General features: G+C 48.9%; 7 protein-coding genes across 7 annotated transcripts; 4 read left to right on the top strand and 3 right to left on the bottom strand.

The window, feature by feature from the left end:
• Positions 1-125: 125 nt before the first annotated feature.
• N7503_003020 (COX20 family protein) lies at positions 126-807 on the top strand (the record flags this gene model as incomplete). The annotated part of the gene is made up of 2 exons (XM_057062567.1): positions 126-474; positions 551-807. The coding sequence occupies 2 exons, from the start codon at positions 126-128 to the stop codon at positions 805-807; spliced, it is 606 nt and encodes a 201-aa protein (XP_056923482.1).
• Positions 808-1,032: 225 nt separating this feature from the next.
• N7503_003019 (uncharacterized protein) lies at positions 1,033-1,872 on the bottom strand (the record flags this gene model as incomplete). Its single annotated transcript, XM_057062566.1, has 1 exon — positions 1,033-1,872. One exon carries the CDS (start codon positions 1,870-1,872, stop codon positions 1,033-1,035), a length of 840 nt encoding a protein of 279 aa, XP_056923481.1.
• Positions 1,873-2,565: 693 nt separating this feature from the next.
• sik1 (snoRNP complex protein NOP56) lies at positions 2,566-4,230 on the bottom strand (the record flags this gene model as incomplete). Its single annotated transcript, XM_057062565.1, has 3 exons — positions 2,566-2,814; positions 2,876-3,995; positions 4,067-4,230. 3 exons carry the CDS (start codon positions 4,228-4,230, stop codon positions 2,566-2,568), a joined length of 1,533 nt encoding a protein of 510 aa, XP_056923480.1.
• A 340-nt stretch (positions 4,231-4,570) lies between these two features.
• Positions 4,571-6,549, top strand: N7503_003017 (chaperonin-containing T-complex subunit CCT6; the record flags this gene model as incomplete). Its single annotated transcript, XM_057062564.1, has 7 exons — positions 4,571-4,612; positions 4,669-4,763; positions 4,820-4,841; positions 4,912-4,953; positions 5,012-5,032; positions 5,087-5,260; positions 5,323-6,549. 7 exons carry the CDS (start codon positions 4,571-4,573, stop codon positions 6,547-6,549), a joined length of 1,623 nt encoding a protein of 540 aa, XP_056923479.1.
• A 315-nt stretch (positions 6,550-6,864) lies between these two features.
• N7503_003016 (putative histone acetyltransferase (MysT1)) lies at positions 6,865-7,908 on the bottom strand (the record flags this gene model as incomplete). Its single annotated transcript, XM_057062563.1, has 1 exon — positions 6,865-7,908. One exon carries the CDS (start codon positions 7,906-7,908, stop codon positions 6,865-6,867), a length of 1,044 nt encoding a protein of 347 aa, XP_056923478.1.
• A 528-nt stretch (positions 7,909-8,436) lies between these two features.
• N7503_003015 (RNA recognition motif domain-containing protein) lies at positions 8,437-11,354 on the top strand (the record flags this gene model as incomplete). The annotated part of the gene is made up of 2 exons (XM_057062562.1): positions 8,437-8,610; positions 8,667-11,354. The coding sequence occupies 2 exons, from the start codon at positions 8,437-8,439 to the stop codon at positions 11,352-11,354; spliced, it is 2,862 nt and encodes a 953-aa protein (XP_056923477.1).
• Positions 11,355-11,954: 600 nt separating this feature from the next.
• N7503_003014 (asparagine--tRNA ligase SLM5) lies at positions 11,955-13,683 on the top strand (the record flags this gene model as incomplete). Its single annotated transcript, XM_057062561.1, has 3 exons — positions 11,955-12,211; positions 12,275-12,395; positions 12,463-13,683. 3 exons carry the CDS (start codon positions 11,955-11,957, stop codon positions 13,681-13,683), a joined length of 1,599 nt encoding a protein of 532 aa, XP_056923476.1.
• Positions 13,684-21,088: the final 7,405 nt, after the last annotated feature.

Here is a 21,088-nt window from a genome sequence, read left to right as displayed (position 1 = left end):
GAATAACTATCTGAATACAGCATATGGCGGATAATTCATGTCCCGCGATATTGATATCGATTGGCCTTTCTGCGGATGGCGATAAACGGAGTCAACTATCATAAGGTTCACCCATTTACAATATCATGGCCGACGATTCTCGAAATTCAACCTCTGCCCAGGAGGCTGGTAGTCACCTCCCCGCGAGCATCCCCAATACCGATCCCACCAAACCCAAACACGAGTTCCCTCAGTCGCAAGTCGGAAAGTTATGGGATGCATTCGGCAACCCCGAAGAGCCGGTCAACATGCTCGCCAATGCCTCTTACAAGCCTCGTGGCAAAGATCCCAAAGATGTATCCTACTCTGAAGTGGTCGGAGATGTATCTATGAGTCAAATCTCATCATTCTACAAAGCACCATGTGCACGGGAGTCGTTATTAACTGGCATTGGCGCCGGCTTTGGAATTGGTGGTATTCGTGGTGTATTTGGAGGTGCGTCTCAATCCTCCGTCCTTGGTTTTTCTTTTATATCTGGGAGCTGCGCCGATAGCTAATCTCTTATGTCCAGGGATGCGCTCATTATGGTCTGCCGGAAACTGGGCCGTCGGAGTATTTGCGGTCACTTCTTTGGCAGCTTATGAGCTCTGCCGCCGTCAACGAATCGAAGAGATGCACGGAATGAAGCAAGCAGTCGAGTTAATGAAGGAATTGAAAGAGAAGAAACAACGGGATAAGGAAAAGGCCATCGAGGCGGCGGCCCTGCGGACAGAGGAGGAAAAGCAAAAGAAGAGTTGGACAAACCCTTCCAACTACAAGTTCTGGTAGCGTTGCTCATATATGAGCTGGAGTCACGGTATTTGTTCGATTATATCCAAAAATGTATATTCTGATCCCATGTGAGGGGTGTGGGCATCATGTCATCAAATCATCTCTGTGTATCATAGCTTTCCCAATTCACCCAAAAATCAGTGCGGGCCAAATCAGTCAAAAGACAATAGGCACCCTTGAACGCGCAGGCATGTGCCTGACGCTATATATGCTTTAGATGCACTATGGTGGGGAAAGATCCCTGCTAAATATTTCGGCTTCGACATCAAACTTGACCCGTTTCGGGATGGAGCTTTGTTGAATACCATGGACTCTGTCCAGGCTTTCGCTCTCATGTCGTCGTTGTCTCCGCTTTTCACGAGCCTCCCGTGCTTCACGGGTCTTCCATTCGGCAACTTGTTTCTGCCGCTTTTGAGATCGTGCCCACGCAATCGCCGCAGTAGGCCTGAAGCCTACACCGTTGATCCCATAGCCGTCGTCTGCGGGATCCGTCGGATCGTGTCCCGTTATTTCATGATCATGCCAAGTGAACGGATCTTCCTTGGAAACCTCGGCAGGAGGGGGCGAGAGTCGTTGCTTGCGGCTTTTTGACGGAGAGCTGGGTTGAAGCTGCTTGCGCAGCTGTAAAAATTCCCTTTTGGACGGAGACACAGCCGGGGCAGTGGGGGTTTTATTTGTATTTGGAGTGGACAGCTCAGGTGCCGTCTCGTAGTCAGGCACCTTACTCGCCTCATTGTCAGCTGGCCAGGCCCCGGGCATAGTCTTGGGCTTGTCCGTGGCGCCTATCCCTTGTTCTGGTGGTGAACTGGACTCGAGTGAAGTATCTCCATTTGGGCGCCTCAGATTTGTGAGACGTTCACCCCGAATCGCTAGTTCCCCAAATCGACCCGCCACTGCGGCTCGAGGGCTGTGGCGCCCGACCTCCTCCTCCCGAAACCTAGTTTCTTGCAGGCTCACGATGGAGCTTGTTGATGTCGGGGATGCTGATGGACTGTAATAGTCGGACTCGGAAGGTTCTCGTTTGCGCTTGGGCGAGAAGTATTGCGGGAGATCTGTCGTCATCGTGGGGCTGGAGACGAACATAAAGGGAGATCTCGAAGGGAGGTCGCGTTGATCATGGGATAACAGTGGGAGAAGTCGCCCCATACAACAACCAGGGCTAGAAGGGTAAATCCATTATGCAGCGATTCACATACTAGAGTGCGGAGATCAGGATTGAGTGAGGGGTCATTTGACGCTCGGGTGTGTAGGTGTTCTGCAGATGCGGGACCAATCGCGGTTGTACAAAAGGAAATATTACCCCCAAGGTTCCAAGGGATTGTTCGAGTGCATATTCTTCCGAGTCAGCCCTTACCAATACCCCTTTTTCAGGCCATACACATTCACAACGATTGCCTTACCAATCCATAGGAGCCTTGGGTACATAAGAATTCGAAATATTGTCATACTACTTACTCTATGCAGTCATCAACCCCAGCGTCTTACACCGCATTGCCGACAACCTCACCACTACACTTATACTTATGGATCAGCTAGGAGTTGAACATCTGATCATACTCAGCCATGCAAATGTAAGGAATGAGAAGCGCAGACACACAGGAAAGAGCAAATCGTATTGCCAAAGATGGCCTAAATCGAATAATTTACAAATGCCCGAGCCCATCGAGTCGTGAACAAGATTGAACAGATATGAAAACTTATGAAAGAAATCCCAACGCCGTGACAAAGACTCCCAGTTCCAAAGAAAAAGCACTTTTATGCCTTCTGCTTCTTCTTCGAAGGCTCAGCATCGGAGTCGTGCTTGCGCTTCTTCTTCTTCTCGGACTCGCCCTCACCACCCTCGGACTTGCGCTTCTTCTTCTTATCGCTCTTGTCGCTCTTCTCCTTCTTTTCCTTCTTCTCCTTCTTGTCCTTCTTCTCCTTCTTGGGGGAGACGTCCTCCATCTCATCATCGCTGCCATTCACATCATCCATACCAGCCAGAACGGCATCCATGGCGTTTTTCTGCGGCAAGATTGTTAGCAAAAAGCCTATTTGCAAATGTAGGGCGTAGGTTTGAACATACCATGGCAACTTCGTTCTTGGTAGGGGCGGCGCCAGTGGCGTAGAACTCGAGGCGCTCCTCAACCTGCTGCTTCAAGGCCTCACCGAACTTGGTGTTAGGCTCATCAGAGAAGTTGTCGATACGGGAAGCGATAGAGCACTTGTTGGCGAGGAAACGCGAGATGCGGCCCTTGTTCTTAGGACCGGCACGGCCGATGAAGGAAGAGTGGTACAAGAGACCATACTTGGGGGTGTTACCCTTGGTCTTCAGGGCACGGAACAGGGCCTTCTCGGCACCCAGAATCTGAACAGTAGAAGCAGGGTACTTGGACAAGTTGGTCAAGCTACCGGCGTGGGAGATCAGGCGAGCACCGACAACCTCTCCGATCAAGGCAGCAAGGTTGGGGGCAACGACGCTCATCTTGGACACCAGGTACTGGTAGAGAGACTTGCGGTACTTAGCGAGGCTGACAACACGGGCGGCGAAGGCAGTGCAGTTCTCCATGTCGGACTCGGAGATATCCTGACCCATACTGTGCTTGGCGGCATCAATGATGTTCTGGGCAACGTCCTTATCATCGTCCACAAGAGCAGCAATGTCGTGCAGGCTCTCATCGTTGAGATTCTTCTTATCCTGGACGAAAAGGGCAATCTCGGCGTAGCGCTGGTTGTCAGAGACAATTTTGACCAGCTCGGGGAAGTGCCACGAGTACCACTCGCGAGCACGCATGGCAAAAGTATTGATAGCCTTGTCAAGCTGGTCGAGAATAGCAATGGCCTGGATGATGTGGTTGTCGTCACGCTGAACGGAGAACTTAACCTTGGCACGCGAGTAGGCGTGACCCAGACCGAGCTGGGCGGTGTCCATGTCACCCTCACGGAGCTCCTTCAGCAGCTTGCTGAAGTGCTGGCGAATGCCACGGAGAAGATCCTGCACAACCTCACTGGTGTCACCGGTTTCGCAGTCGACGAAATCAAAGGCAGACTTGATGCTTCCAGCAAGACCCTTGTCGCAAAGACCCAGCACAACCTTCTTCTTCTTGCTCGGCTTGGGAAGGTTCAATTCCAGGAAAGAAATGAGAGTCTCGGAGGCGACACCCTCAGAGACATCGTTGATCTCACCAAGAGCCTGCTTGTTGTTTCTACGGTGGGTTAGCGAGGGATTCCTCGACGAATAAAATTTGCGGGCGAAAATCCCAGACTCAGAACGTACTCAAAGGGAAGGAAACTGGCGAGGTCAATCATCTTGCCGAACTTGGCAAGATCATTAACACCCTCCTGAACTTCCTTCAGGCGGTTGCCCACGGCATCGCCCTGGAGGGCGACCTTGAAGAGCGAGTAGCCGATAGGGCTCTCGAAGAGAAGGTAGTCGGCCATGTCGTTTTTTTAGATTCTGGTCGTATTAGGCGCTAGTTGACCAAAATATCAATTGCAACAACCGGGGCCCACAAACGACGTGAGGGTTCAACACGATGGGGTTGTTGGTGCGGTCGTTCTAGAGAGCGGAAGAGAAGTCGAAAATCAAGAGCTTTTTTTCGCCGCTAACCCAATCTAGTGCGACGAATCGGTGACTGTGGGCAAAAACCACCACCCTCACCGCCTTCCCGCTACGCCTGCCCACTCCTGTCCACGGGTTGAACGAGCTCCCCTCCTATTCTCAATATTGTTGCTTTGTTGTTTGAGCTGAGCTCTTGTTCATTCATTTATTACAGCAGAGATGTCTGCAACTCAGCTACTGAACCCAAAGGCGGAGTCCCGGGTATGCAATTCTCACATATTTGACCCCTCCGTGGCCCGCACTAACATTTCATCTAGCGGAGAGGAGAGGCCCTGAAGGTCAACATCGGTGCTGGAGAGGGTCTTCAAGATGTCCTCAAGTCCAATCTTGGTCCCTCAGGAACTCTGAAGATGTAAGTTACAGTTTCCATGCGGGTAAAAGCCTCGATGTAGCTGACACAACTTCTAGGCTGGTGGACGGTTCTGGCGGAGTATGCAATCTCTCTTTTATCCTCTTCATTACTACAGATGGAGATATCTAATGCGGTGATACGATAATAGATCAAGTTGACAAAGGATGGAAATGTTTTGCTTCGTGAAATGGTTAGTTGCACCCCTAATGGTCAGCGTGCTGCAGAACAGAGATACTAATATCCAGCAGCAAATTCAAAACCCCACAGCTGTAAGGCAATACTCCCCCGAACGAACATCCGTCCCTCACTGATAAGGATGGAAGGTTATGATTGCCCGTGCAGCAACCGCACAAGATGATATCACTGGTGATGGAACAACATCGGTCGTGCTCTCCGTAGGAGAGCTCCTGAAGCAGGCAGACCGTTTCATTTCGGAGGGTCTGCACCCCCGAGTGATCACCGATGGTTATGAGATTGCGAAGACAGAGGCTTTGAAGGTATTTTATCGTCCAATATGCATGATCGGCTATGATGTTTGAGTCTGACCTAATGATCTCAGTACCTCGACGAATTCAAGCTCGAGCGCACCATTGACCGAGAGCTCCTCCTCTCCGTCGCTCGCACCTCTCTTTCCACCAAGCTGAACAACGCCCTCGCCGAGAAGTTGACCCCTGACATTGTCGATGCCGTGCTTGCCATCCACCGCGCCCCAGAGAAGCCCGATTTGCACATGGTTGAGATCATGACTATGCAACACCGCACATCCTCGGACACCCAGCTCATCCGTGGTCTGGCTTTGGATCACGGTGCCCGCCACCCCGACATGCCTAAGCGGGTGGAGAACGCCTTCATTTTAACCTTGAACGTCAGCCTGGAGTACGAGAAGTCTGAGATCAACTCAGGCTTCTACTACTCTACTGCCGAGCAGCGGGACAAGTTGGTGGAGAGCGAACGCAAGTTCGTCGATGCGAAGCTGCAGAAGATTGTGGATCTCAAGAAGCAGGTCTGCGGCAATGACCCGAAGAAGGGATTCGTTGTGATCAATCAGAAGGGTATCGACCCTCTTAGCTTGGACATCCTTGTCAAGAACGGCATTATGGCTCTTCGCCGAGCCAAGCGGAGAAACATGGAGCGTCTGCAGCTGGTTTGCGGTGGTATTGCCCAGAACAGCGTGGAGGACATGACTCCCGATGTCCTCGGCTGGGCCGGTCTAGTCTACGAGCACCAGCTCGGCGAGGAGAAGTACACTTTTGTTGAGGAGGTCAAGGACCCTAAGTCCGTGACCATTCTCATCAAGGGTCCCAACCCACACACCATCGCTCAGGTCAAGGATGCTGTTCGTGACGGCCTGCGCTCTGTCTACAACACCATTGTTGACGGTTGTGTTATCCCCGGTGCTGGTGCCTTCCAGGTTGCCTGCGCCACTCACCTCAAGTCCGATGCCTTCCGGAAGACAGTTAAGGGCAAGGCCAAGTATGGTGTTGATGCCTTCGCCGATGCTCTCCTGATCATTCCCAAGACTCTGGCTGCCAACTCTGGTCATGATATCCAGGATTCTCTGGCCGCTCTGCAGGGAGAGTGTGATGATGGTAACATTGTTGGCCTAGACTTGAACACTGGTGAGCCGATGGACCCTGTGCAGCAGGGTGTCTTTGACTCTTACCGAGTTCTGCGAAACTGTGTCGCCTCCAGCACTGGCATTGCTGCCAACCTCCTTCTCTGTGACGAGTTGTTGAAGGCCCGACAAATGAGCAAGCCCAGTGGACCTGGCCCTCAGGAGGAGTAATGTACCATTGATTGACAATGCCCGGCAACTCATGTAAAGATTTCGATGGAGCTAGGGCTTAATGCTTGAAAAGTACAGTCTACTAGCAAAAATAAAAAAAAGAATGCACACAAGAATTGCAAGATATCAGCCTCATAATTATTTGTACAGGTAGAGCTTCCCAAGCTTTGGAAGACTAGGTATGAATAAAATCCGAGCTACGGTTATTCCACGTATAATACATAGTAGTATCGTTGTTCCTCATTGGAGTAATTATCATTATCATAAAACAGTATTAAGTCAAATATTGGTACAAGACTGCGTCCATAGGTCAAGTCAGTCATCCACGCTGCTCTCGTCGTCCCCTGGTGTATGTCGAGATTGCAATCTCCTGACGAAGCCTTCTTCCCTCACAGGATCTTCCAGTGAAAGATGGTGGGTCTTGGCCCAACTCCAGACATCCGACTTACGAATCAACATCTTAGGGCCCTGTTCAGCTTCATTCTCTCCCATAAGCCGACTCATTTTGCGCTTCTTCTCGGGTTGAGCAACCCCCATACTCTTGACAGCAGTAATAACATCTTCTGTCAACATTCCAGTGGCGAGACCGATCTCTTCCACGGTTAGAGTTTCGCGCTGAGGTTTCTTGCGTTTTGAAGGAGAGCTTGGTTTGTGGGAGGTTATCTGGGCAGCATCTTCTCCTTGCTTGTCGCGCAGTATATATCTTGCGATTCGCTCAGCCCAGAAACGATTGTAGCTCTTTTGGCCCAAATCACTCAGTGGTTTTTCGGGACCACCGATATATCCACCGGGTGAGTCCCAGCCGCTCAGCTTATAGCTCACTCCCATCAAAAGCTTCCCCAGCTGTCTGTGTTGATATGGTGGAAAGACGCAAATGCAGGCAAGATTGTTTGCGTCCCAGGAGAGCTTTTCTTGGGAGTAGAAACCGAGTACATGGTAGTTCTCTGCATTTTCGGGGTCGGTGAATGTCAAGATATAGTAGAGAAATGTCGCGACATCGAAAAATACAGTTTTGTGGTCGAGGAATAGCTTTGCGAATAGTGACAGGTTCTGTCCAAAGAGCTTATGTTGCTCCCCATCTACCTCCCAAACCGCATATCCCCCGTGGTCATATACTTTTGTGCCAGGTGGTGTTGTGCGATGCTCACAGACTTGTGCATGGGCTGCGAAAGTTTCGCTGTCACAGGAATATCGAAAGCACCAGCGACAAACATAGAGGCGATCGGCATCTTTCGCGACCAAGTCTTCGGGGTAGATGGACTGGTACCATGGCTTGAATAGGAGGTCTCCTAGCACGACATTTTTGAGATTGCGGTCGCCCGGACTTTGTAGTCGCGAAGCGGGAGTACTTGTCGACATTGATGGGAGGGTTCGCGGAAAGGTGTTCTAACGAATGTCGCGCGGTAGCTAGGGTTCAAGGAGCGTGTTCAGTGGACCGGCCATTGACATCACCGTGCCAGCCAGGATTCTTTGGGACAGAATTGGGGGCAACTAAGTCGGGCCAACATTAGTCAAACCTAGGAGGAAAACCTCGCCAAAGAACAGAACAAGTCCCAGTTGGATTCTAACAGAATCGGAAATCAAGCGCTGAGTCAGCGCAGGTCAGGTGGGGAAAGCTTTTAGTTATCTTATCCGCTGTTGCCTGCTGATGTACAAGAGTGAAATCATCCTGAATCCCATCCTTGCATCAACATTTGCCCCCCCTCAAAGGATTAATCTAGCTGTCATAGGCAGCAGCAATCAATTTATTCCATGACATCTATCCAAATCCCCCTCTAAAATTGCGGGTTTCCATGAACGAAGCATCTTGCCCCAAGTGATATCCCGTGGCTATCCTTCCCGTGTTACTTCCCCACTCTCGCGTGAGCTAGATCACACCTTTTCATGATGATGAAGCCCTTCCAGATCAAAGATCAGCAAGGGTCCCCATCTTCCAATCCAGTTGGGCCCTCTGCTATTCGAGAAGTTCAGATCTCGGCTTCTGATTATGATGACCTCGCCTCAAATCATCCCCGCGCGAGGCTAACTTACCTGGATGACGATGATGGCGATCAGATTACTGTAGGCTCCACACCAAAAGTTTCCTTTGAATCATGTCGCTAATTCTGCTTCTATAGGTTGGGTCTTCTCTCGAACTTGCCCAGCGTCTAGATGAGCCCCTGGAGATTAGGTCTCGACATGCGCCTATTCAGGTCTCCCAAGATGAAGCAGAGCCGATGCACATATTTGATATCCGTCGGTCAAACTCGGTGACTGAGCTATGGAAGCGATTTGAGAATCAATCGTCCCCGGATCCTCAGCTCTCTGAAACGAAGAATGATGCACCGGTGATGGCTGAGCCTACAGCGAATACTTCTGCTCGCGAGGAACCCACTTTGGATCACCTCAGCGCCACTACTGCCCCCGGTGATGACTCTCGACCTTTACTCGCAGCATTTGAGGCTGAACTGGCCAGTATTCTTGGCTCATCAGATGAGCCTGCGGAGAGAGTACCTCAAATCGAACCATCGCCTGCCCATGAGTCCTTAACAAATAGCAGCGCCCAAAGAATGCCTCAGGTTGCCGAGGCTCTTGCGGCACAAATCCTGCACCACTTGGCTAATGGAGCCAATTTGGTTCAATCTGAACTAAGAACAAGACTGCCAGATTTGCAGCGTCAAGTTCGTGATGCCCAGCGGCATCTGCCGGAAAACATCGGCGCATCACTGCAAGCTCTGCTCACTACACTTGAAGTCCACGTGAGAGCTGCATTCAATAACATACCGGATAACGGAAGACAGTGGGCGGATAATGGCAGACAATGGGCAGAAGAAGCCATTCATGCAGGGCGGCCTGTGGCTGAAAACGCCGCTGAGGGCTTTCGAATGATGGCTTCTGAGTTCAACGAAGTTGGTCGAACTTTATTTGCAGCCTTTGAGCATGAATTCGGACGAGTCGCACCGCGGGGGATGAATGACCCATCTGATGGATCGAATACTCCCTCTACTTCTGCCGCCAATGGTGCAAGCAATATGCCTTCCACGTCGACTAATCCTCAGATCACTGAGCCGCATCCCGCGGATGCTAAATCCGATGAGAAACCGACTATGGGATATGATCTCGCATCAATGGCAGAACTTGCATCCAGCAGTCATGCTACGGCTTCCGATGCAGGAACTGCTGATGCATCTCTGCCTATCTACCCTCAACCTTCACCTTCAACTTCTTCTCACCATTACGGTCCTCCTTCTGTATCACACCCTTCATACTCTCTACCACGAACTGGGGAATATACTCCGACCTATTATCCCCCACCCTATTGTTCTACGTTCGTGCCTTACCAATTTTCGCAACCTCGCTCTGGTGGCCACCACGCTCATTCTCCCCCTCCCCCTCCCCCCAAAACCCGGCACTCTGACCTAGGTGCAACTTTTCCTTGGGCGCCGAGGATGAACGGCATCCCCCCAAATCACCGACCTGGGCCTCTACCAGTACCCTCAGTAGATCTTCCTTTGAGTTCGATGGGAACTCAAACAGGAGAGTCTGGGAATAGGACCTTGTTCATTGGCAATGTTGGGTTCAACGTGACTGAAAGAACTATCCAAGATGTCTTTGCCTCTAAGGGGTTCCTTATCACAGTTGACCTTCCATTGGATGCCGTATCAGGCAAACATGCAGGCTTCGGATATCTTCATTTCCCTTCGATTCACCCTGCCATGGCCGCCATGGATGCCTTGCAGGGTACGCACATTGATGGCCACGCGATCAACCTGGAATTCAGTGACGCTTTGCCCATTCAAGGTGTGGATAATACTCCCAGTCAGCAATCCTCTCAACTTAGATCAGGTTCAAACATCCCTGTCTCCTCTGAGGTAGAGCAGGAGCAGAGTGTACCAATTAAGCGCCGAAAATCTGTCACTTTCCAGGTGTCGAATCAGTCCACCAAGGAGACTGTTGCACTTCAGTCTCAAAATGCAGATAAGACTGCCACCTCGTCGGTAGAGGCAGCAGTGTCGTCTCCACTGATCGATTTCTCTACTGACGAGCCTGCCTCTGCTCCACGAGCTCAGCAACCATCCATACTGAAGGAACCTCGGCAGCAGGCCAATTCTCAGGATGAACACAACAATTCTTTCAACTTGAATCCGGAGGTAGAGATTAGTCGGTTCCCACCTGTTTCCCAATTGGAAGCTCAACATTTGGCAACCCAGCGCCAGCGCCTGGCGCCTGGACCTGCTCCCATGAACCCAACTGCCAATAATCATGATACCGTTCCTGCATTCACAGAAGATCTTCCTCACCGGTCTCATACCGTTTCCCATGCTCATGGTCGAGGCAATCGTGGACACGCCGGTCCTGGTCTTCGTCGTGCAAGCACTACAACGATTAACCCGCTGAGGCAGGGCACTTCCAAACCGCGTGTTCTTGATGAAGCTACCGGTACCTCGGGTCTGCGACGTCGGGCCAGTGAGCGCCAACCGCTTCGCACAACTGCCCGTCCCGTCAGTGATTTAGACACGTGGGCGCGACTGGACAGAAGGGAACGCGAGCGGTCCCGACCCTCTTCCCAGCACAGTATTCCCGGGAGCTTCCCTGTTGAAGAGGTCCCCCAATTCACTCCGTTCGAGGCGAGTGCCAATGACAAGCAAGATGCGTGGATTGAAGACTGTGTCTCTTCTCTTATCGACATGGGATATGGGAGTGTTGAGGATGGTGGTCGGGCTCGGATGGCCATCTATGCTGCCGCATCCAACGGCAATCTCTTTGATGCCATTGAGATGATTGAAGAGGAGCGGAAAGCTTATGCACACCAGGGTCAGGAGTAATATTCATCTATGAGTTGCTTTTCCAAGGCTTAGGTCTGGTTTCGATTCTTCCAATCATTCTTTATTTTCCGGATTTATTTTTTATTTTCATGTTCAACCAATTCCCCTCCTTCAAGGCTTGTGGTTCGTCAATTTGAAGTTACTCAGTCGATCTCACTGAATTAAGATTGCTTTTCAATGAAGATTCAATGTCCAATCCAATTTATTACTTGAAAGTTATATAGGTAGTTCTCCACCTGGGCTGTCCTGTTCCCGATTATTCCAATGGATCTGTCCTGCAATCACAGAAAAGGCTTGCTATCTGGGCAGTCCGACCAAATATATATGCTGCCCAGGTGGATACACCTGGGCAACTGAGTTCACGAGCCAATGTTGATTTACACTGCACATTAAATAAAGCAGAATACGTAGTACTAGGTATAAGGCTTCTCAACTAAAGACTGTCTTTATTCAAAATGAGATCAAATTCGCTTTGGATTCAACATTATCAGAAAGCAGTCCATATGTATGGATGGGAGCCGATCGGAGGCGGCAGCTCCCCAGTTTTTCCATTCCGCGCGCAACCTCCGACCACCAACCGCAACGCGCCTCAATACAGCCATGCAATGGCGACGAGCCTTCGCCACGTCTGTCGCCAGACTCAATCAGAATCCGACGGCTAAATCTCGAGTACTGCGATGTGCTCAAATTCTCCAATCGGGGAAAGGTGCGCCCTGCAGCTTGGAAGACCAGGAGATCAAGGTGAATGGGTTTATTCGTTCTCTTCGCAAACAGAAGAAGATCGCTTTTGCCGGCGTCTCGGATGGCTCTACCGTTGAGTTAGTACAGGCACTGATGAAGCCAGAACTAGCAGCCGAGTAAGCTTTCTTGCCTATGACCAAGGTTGTGTTCAGTCAAATTTAATTCGCGATGCTCTCTAGTCTATCTACAGGCTCTGCAGTTACAATGACCGGAATATGGAAGGCTTCCCCACCAGGCAAAACGCAGACCCATGAGCTGGAAGTGACTAGCGTGGAAATTGCCGGCGAAATGGATCCAGAGGTTGGCAGCTTTCTTTGCGCAGCTCCAGGAAGAATCCACAGACTGATAGTTCCAATCTCAATCGCAGACATATCCCATCCAACCGAAATACCAAAGTCCCGATTTCTTGCGCCAGATTCCTCATCTGCGCTTGCGAACGCCTCTAAACTCGGTGTTTGCCCGGTTCCGTTCCGAATGTCTATTCCAGCTGGGCAACGTCTTCCATTCCTACCCCAATGGAGGCTTTGCGCAAGTGCAACCCCCGATAATAACATCCTCTGACTGCGAAGGGGCAGGCGAAACATTTACCTTGCTTCCCCGTGGTGCCACCGCCGATACCGAGACTGATCACTTCTTTCGGTCACCCAAATATCTCACAGTGTCGTCTCAACTACATCTCGAAGCCTATGCCGCAGAACTTGGGAACGTCTGGACACTGACCCCTGTGTTCCGGGCAGAAAAGAGTGATACGCCGCGTCATTTGAGTGAGTTTTATATGCTAGAGGCGGAAGCCAACTTCATGTCGGATTTGGATGCGCTCACCGGCCAGGTGGAATTCCTGCTTCGTGATTTGACACGCAGGCTGTACGATACCACTGCAGGTCAAGATGTTTTATCCTTCAACCGATCTCCGGATGGGAAAAAGCCCGATCCAGAAGCAGAGGCGAGTCTACGTCAAAGATGGTCCACTTTGATGGACGGCCCTACATGGCACCGTGTTACATATGCCAAAGCCATAGAAATGCTCCAGCGAGCAGTGGCTGAAGACGGTGCCTCGTTCGAATACCCTCCAACCTGGGATGGAGGCCTACAGCTCGAACATGAAAAGTATATTGTGGAGGTTTTGTTCCAAGGCACTCCGGTCTTTGTCACAGACTATCCCAAGGCTGTCAAGCCATTCTATATGGCTCCTTCGCATGTTGGTGATGGCAATGCGGAGCAGAGTAGCACCTCGAGCGAAACTGTGGCGTGTTTCGATTTGCTGTTCCCAGAGGTCGCCGAGGTCGCCGGTGGCTCTCTTCGTGAGCACCGCCTGCCCGACCTTATCAAGAACATGCGCGAACATGGCCTAATCAAGCCCCGAGCTTTTGAACCCGAGGATGTGCCCACGGAGCCACTTTACCCTCACCTCTCTCCGACTGAGGACCTCAGTCATCTTCAATGGTATGCCGACCTTCGAAGATGGGGCTCAGTACCACATGGAGGGTTTGGCCTTGGCTTTGATCGGTTCCTGGGCTACTTATCCGGAGTGTCTAGCGTCCGAGATGTTGTGGCATTTCCACGGTACTTTGGCCGGGCTGATTGCTAACCAAACCCGTCAGTGCTGGGCTATGTATACTATTTCTAAAACAATGTACTATAGAGAGAAACCACAATGTTGAAATGCTCTAACTTGCAACTCATTACATTCAAGCCCCGCCATTTTCTGATCTACAGGCCCCAGGGACCTTTTAGACAACATCACATCTACAATGCCATACCTAACAATAGATCACGTTTCAGCCTTTCCGATCAACATGCATCCACATTGGAATCTGAGTGTCAGGCCCCTTGGCCCCCCACAGGGAACAACTAAGCCCTGGACTTGATTTACCAAAGCTCCAAAGCTAAAACCACCCCCGGATGAACCCGGGGGCTGGGGCGAAAGAATCTTCGGACAGCGAAGGAATAAGTTCAAGACTAAATCGATTGGGGGCGAGACAGGGATGTCAGCACCTTGGGGCCACAATCGGAAAGATCGTAGACGGGAACAGTGGGACTAGTGCACTAGATACACGATACAGGTAGTAATCCACACTCTTGAAACAAGTTGAATGAAGCTACTGGTAAGATCGAGGGATATATGCGAGTGAACCAACCAGCGATTTCCTTGCTAGGGGCGAAGGGAGAATGTTGGGATCGTGATAGACAGGGCTAGACACGACTTTAGATTGTTCCGGATATGTGCGGAATACTAATTGCGCGCTTGCTATCTTAGCTACATAAGTAGATGAATAGCGCACTGTGACTGGATATACTCCCGTCGCCATGTATCTTGAGTCTCGCTCTTTGACCACGTGCTAATCTCATTTCTCTCGAATCCGTACTTTAGGTATGACACTACTGTACGACTTGTACGCCTTAGTTGCGCAAGACTTACCACAAGTGACCTACTCCGCGATGGGGCATAAGTTTTGGCCCCCAAATCTGCCTGTATTAAGGATTCTGGCCCACGGACACTCGGACACTCGGACCGGTTCCAAGCAAGGCCAAGCAATCTAGCGTAGTAGACGCCCGCAGCCAAACATTAAAAACCGGGGCGCCACAGTAGATTGCTACTGTATTCTTTGGGACGGATGCGAGCAAATGAAGGTCGCGGAGTACTCCGTCAGCATAAAACGTGGTCCGTGGGTCCCGTTAATTTCGGATATAAGTATTCCTTGTTCCCCCTTAAATCCATTGTGTAAGACTTGAATCCGAGATCATTGTTTGGTTCATTGCGGAGCTCGCTTACAGATGCCGAGGCATTGTGGCCGGGTTAACCGCTTGGAAAGTAGGCGTGGATTTGTCCGGTTGGTCTCGGCATTGATTAGGCTCCAGTTTGTGTAATTCTTCGTACTTGGTTATTTATGATACGCACCTCGGATACTCTAATCCCAAAGTAGAAATTGTATCGTGAGAAGGAAATAAACATTTATGCGTGGCTGTACATTACGGGCTTACAGCCTCACGGGATGGGAATGCCATAGAGCGCCAAGAAGGGAATTAAAAATAGGAAACGGAAAAAATGGAACAAAAACAGGGTGCATCTTCCCTAATTTAATAGACTTTCCCAGAGCATCAACCCCCATGCCAATCAGGCGGCCAGGATCGGCGGACCAAGGGGACCCAACCTTACCAGGGTTAAGCATAAGCAGAAGATGTTCGGGCTTCGTCCGCTTGGGAGCAAAACGAGTCATGCACCGGGACTATCCCTGACGTATCACATTGTCGACCATGCGCTATTAGTATTTCCTCCCAAATATTTTCTACGTAATGCTTTGTCTGTATAGCGTAGTCTCAGTCGTAATCTCTTCGTATTCGGTTGAATAAACTCCCCGACACATAAAGTCAAAAAAAGAAACCGTGCGCCACATGGTTTATGTTTGATTCATGTGTAAGACACCGGTCGGCTCATAGCGCCCGTTTGGGCATTTTATGGTTGAGAAACGATTTAAGTGTGAGACTAGAGACTAAACGAGAAGCTTTCCTCCACTTTCCCTTTCTTCCCATGGTTCTCATGAGTAAAAAGGACTTTAAGGCTCGCGGATGACAGTTGCCACCCCAAGTGTGGGAGGGTCTAGAGGGGGGGCGTTGACCCTTTTTCTGAACTTGGCAAAGGGGGGAGGGGACAACCTAATTGATAGAGGTATTGGTGGTGCCTTGATCTTCGAAAGGGAAAGGGCAGGAGAAAGAAGGGGTTCAGTTAAGCAATTTCCGGTTTTATCATCACCTGGAAGGCAACCAGGTGCATTCAAGCCAATACTGAGTAGCGAGGCGACCAGGCTTGGACCTTATTGGAAATAAACGTCCATCACACGGTGATCTTCCTAACTCAAACCACATAGGAGTTGACTAAGAGCTGAAAAAAAAAAAAAAAAAAAAGGAAGGAGAGGTTGTTACTCCGTCCTGGGTTACACTTTTTTATTTCTTACTAACTAATAGACCAAATGGACTCTGTGCAAAGGAAAAAAGACGAGGACATGATCCAGCACATTCCTCATTCATCCAGGTCCAAATCATGGACCTTAATTATGTTAGTGGAGATAAGCTCGTGCGACGTTTCACGGAATCAAACCTTGGCAACCTTTATTTCCAGGGTTGCAACCATGCGTGACAATACAGTACCCGTCGCAACCATATCTTAAGTAAAGTTGATCTTGAGTAATGCTCTAGGGTGCGGACCCATGCAAGGGCACGTCATCGTCCAAATAAAATACAGTAAGATCATCCGCTTTTTAGGCAATCGCAATTACATCCTGACCAAGGCCAGCAAGATGATCCACGAGTCGGAGATTATCAAAGTAATCTCACCAAAACAGCCTCGTAATACACCTTGGAAACGACACGGACTAGAAAAGAAGGGCTTACCTTGGAAGTGGGTAGCAATATATCGCATTCTGTGTCGCCTGCATATCACATACCCAAAACAAGAAAAAAATTAAGACTTGACCTAGTCCATACCCTAGTTCGGTATTGCAGTTACCGATATTGCTGCACGTACGCGCCCTATAATAGGAAAAAGCCATATGGAATCCACTGGTGATCCGTAATCAGAAATGCAAAAGCCTCATGAACCACGGTCGGCAAACTTGTCGGGTTGGCCCGCAAGGGCCTTAATCAGCGGTTGTGAGCGATATGCTTAGCGAGCAGTGGAGCCGACCCACTTGGAAAGGAGTTGTTTTTCTCGGATAATCGGATAGAGCTGAGAACCCCGAATGAATTTTTTTTCGATTTCCAGTTCTTTTTTTAATGCTTGAACCTGGTTTCCCAATAACCTGATTCGGTAGCTTACGTTGGTAGAGTATTTAGATTGTCAGCTCCCAGCCTCGCGGTAGAACCTCGGGCCCCAATATTAATCCATACATGCGACATACTATCCTGATGCAGTAAAAGGCGCGGGAAGGACGGATGTATGGAGCGGAATTCGGACGATCAAGGGGCCTGCGCACAGAGCTCGACAGATCTCGCACATGGTACATCAAGTAAGGGTGTAACATGTGGTCCTTTTAGGGTATGATATAGCATACAATCGTAATCAGTACTAATACATGCCTTTTTTTTTGTTTTGAAAAGAATATGCTGAATTGATTTCGTTGTTCCGGAGTATGAACTCGATCGGATCGGCTTGGACCCTGAACAGCCGATAAAAGGTTATGTTTAATTAGCGGTTTTCCCGTGTACCGTATATGTACTAATTTATTACAGTTTTTCATTGTTTTGCACTGGATTCATTAATTTATGATAATCTCGGCTGCATATGCCTCGTCCTATTTACATTCCATATCTACAGGATCTATTCAATTTCACAGACTCAGATAAGTAGTGCGACATCACCTCCCACCCACCAGGTCGATGGAAGTCCAAATCACCACGGTGATGTCAAATTGCAGACAGCGCCATGTGAGACATCTAATGCAGGCCATGGCCGAACGGTTTGACAGAGACGCCCTAGGATGCGATCGAGCTTATCTTCGGTGGACGAATTTGAACACATTGACCTCTATAATAAAGACCTTTCGTGATGGGAAAAGGCGTGCGAACCTCACATGGATCAAACAGAATCAGCTGCTCGGCTCGTTCAGCCTCCGAAGCCTATTATAGTGAAATGTGGCAGTTGTGCAACCGGGCTCCGTTGGCGATACGCTTTAACTGGACCTCCAGGACCGGCCCGTGCGCAAGCTCATCCCGGAAGCACCAGGCGAGCTCTTTTTTCCTTTTTTTCTTAATTCAACCAGAATTAATTTAGAGCCTAAATTGGGCTTCCGCTGACAGCCTAGCGCTTCGTAAGTGTGCCTGGGCGCTTCGGCTATCCGACTCCACTATTGGTTCCGGATGACTCTTTCTTTCTTCCCTTCCCAGGGTTATTATGTATCAAGCTTAGCCACATGCAAGGTGGTCGATAGGGCTTGGTGGATTCCATGGAAGATCGCGGATAAAACAAAAACAAAAATTCAATAATCCAAAAATCCAAAAAACCAACACGAACTGATTATCATTACATTAACCTTATCATTTCAATCCTTGCAAGTCGCTACGAGGTCTCGACTTCGGGATTGAGATTACGTGCGAAACAAAGTTAAGTCGTGTGTACTTCCCAAGCCCGTTAGCTTCTCGACTAGCCGTCTCCACGAGCCATTATTATTGCCGATGTGATGATCGTTCGCGGAGAAAGTACCAATGCACGAAGATCCATTACGTGGCATCTTTGTTTCGTACTTCACCCGGAAGTCAAAGTATTCCGACCTGGATAGTTTTATGCAAAAGAAAAATAACATCTCAACAAGACGTGACAATTCACAATTCAGTCTCGTGTTCAGATGTATTTACTTGCTCCAGCTTTTTACTCAGTAGTTAAAAGTCCAAACCGCGGCCGCGTCACGTTGATACGAGTACGAGTCACGAGATGCTAGTGGCCACTGTGGCTTTTTCTTTTTCCCAATTTTAATATTTTACCATCTCCCCGAATCCCGATATACTTTTTTAGGTAAAGTGTATTTCTGGCTGTTTAAGTTCCAGGAGGCTGATGCTGATGCCGATACACCCGCACAACTTGCATTAGTTACATTAATCTGGAATCGGTGGGGGACAATCAAGATGGTTTCCTTGGTCGCGTCCGTGCTAAATGCCAATAGGCAAGTGGGTTCGGTCTTTATTTGCCTCATTCTTGTCACCCTGATTCGTGCCTTGACGAGTCTTCCAATCTCGCTCTTCTCCGAGGCATTCAAACCATGGTGACGAGGTCGGTGTTCCTCAAAAATTAAAGTCCGAGCTCCGTGTAATGCCAAGATCCGGACCCAACGAAAGCCGGATTCACAGCAAAATAAAGGTGAAGGGTATCGCCCCACCAGCAGAAAATGCATAATTTTAAAGCAATATAGAAGAAAGCCAGTATTGCCTAACCAGGGCTAGTCCCATATGCCAAGCATCAGCGAGAAACCAGAAGCTGAAAATGGACCGGAGTGGATGCGGTCTCTCTAAGCGAGCATAAAGTTCAGCGGCCTCGTGTCGGATTAAGCTTAAGCTTCAATGAGCGCGCACTAACCACCTTTTTTTCCCTCCCTTTGCGATCAGAGCGCCACCTTAAGAATGCATCTGACACAGATCATGTCTCTGTCGTACGTACATGACTGACTGGCCAGTCACATTTTCTTCAAATCTAAATTCATTACTTCTTCCTTTATTATTTATCCTAAATTTGTTTTTGGATTTTTTTTTTTTTTTTGCTTTCCCTTCTAATTTCCCTTTCCCTTGTATTTATGATCAGGATTAGGATTTTAACTTTAAATTAAATCATTTTTATGACTTGTGCTCATCACACCTGGAATGGGGCTGCCTTGCGAAGGGGTGAAGCCAAGGCTCAGAATTAACCTTACTGGGTCTTTGCCCCCCACTCAATCCATCCTTGTCAAGCCACCGTAAGCTTAGCCAAGGCCCTTCCAAGAGCTTCCAAGAACAGTATTGGAATGACGAATCAGAACACTTGTTCTCTATGGTCATTAGAAAAAAAGGGCCTTTTTTTAAAATCTGTCGGGGGGCCACGGCCCCCTATCGCTTCATGAGCCTGACATGATTGTAACCGCTAGATCAAACCAAATTTACATACTAAAAGTGCTAGCGAGGGCTAAGGTCTTACGTATAGTTTAGGCTGCATGATATCCCTATTCTTTGATTGTCTTTATACTCCGTACTCCGTAATGTCACAAAGCATGTACAATGGTCAACCATGTGCCACACCAGCCACAACTAAACATTACCTTTTGTGATCATTTTAAAATCTCTTATTAACCAAGGTTCCCATGCATGAGAAATGTCGATAAAGCGCCCGTCGATTTCAAATCACTTATGAATTCCCTTTTCCTTGTTTTCCCTTTTTTTTTTTCCTTTCCCCCCTCTGTGCCTATCACATCTTGGATCGTCATTTGCTCCATCTTTCAACCTTAGTTGCCTGTCTCCACTTAACTCTGTTTCCCAGGCTATCGTATTACACGGAAATGGATTTTTTCCCGAATTTTGAATTTTGTATTTTGCATTTTGCATTTTTGAATTTAGTTTCTATTTTTTTTTTTTTTTCTTGGTTCCATCAAGTCTGGGTTGATAGTAATAATTACCTGTAATCTGTATGGAAGTCTCGGCGTTGCGTTTTCTGGGTCTCTGACCTGTCCGGTTCCCTTATTTTTAACCTTCTTTTAATGATTCCTCATTGTTCCCCTTTTAACAAGGACAATCCCCTGTTTCATATATCCCTTATATGAGGCTTCCCACTTTTTGACTTCTTCCCTAGATTCTCTCTTCTCATTTTTCCAAACTATTCACTCTGAGACAACTATAGAGGGGCCTAAGCCCACTCCTTCCAAACCTTGTGGGGTCCAAAGTGAGTCTACCCCCACTCCGTTTCTTTGAGCCTTTTTTTTCGTTCCCCCTTGTGTTCCTGTCGGCATTCTGTACTCTTCCCTACCCACTGCCCCACACCCAATCTCTGCAGTCTGGTTTCCCTTTTTGGCGTCTGAATTCAAAGAAAAATCAGATTAAAAAAGAAAAAACGACTTACCAAATTACAAACCCACTAACCCTGTTAGGTGACGTAAAAAAGCTCGGCCTATACCCACACCTAGAACGCCGGTCTTTATCCACTACTCAGCCTACCCCATACCCGATCATCACTGACTCGGATCCTGGTTGTTCTTATATGCTGGGCCGCTCCTCTCCACTGGAACTTTACTCTTACTCTTACTCTTTCCCTCCCCCCACCCTCTTCACTCCGGATCGGGGAAATTTAAAGAAAAGGATCCAGAGAAGTTTAAACACATCGGATCTGTTTGCTCCACATCGAGAAGATAATAGTGAGAGATCAATTTAAACTTGATCGTCGCGTCTTGTCGTCTACTCGCTATCATCACTTCAATAAGAGTCAAATCACCCTGGCCGTTAAAGTTTCTAACCCATCTGGGTCGTCGGTTGATTTAAGAGGCTGG

Source organism: Penicillium pulvis, assembly GCF_028828015.1.
Source record: "Penicillium pulvis strain IBT 33274 chromosome Unknown contig_1_segment0_segment0, whole genome shotgun sequence".
Classification (NCBI taxonomy): domain Eukaryota; kingdom Fungi; phylum Ascomycota; class Eurotiomycetes; order Eurotiales; family Aspergillaceae; genus Penicillium; species Penicillium pulvis.
This window is presented reverse-complemented; position numbering and strand designations above follow the sequence as displayed.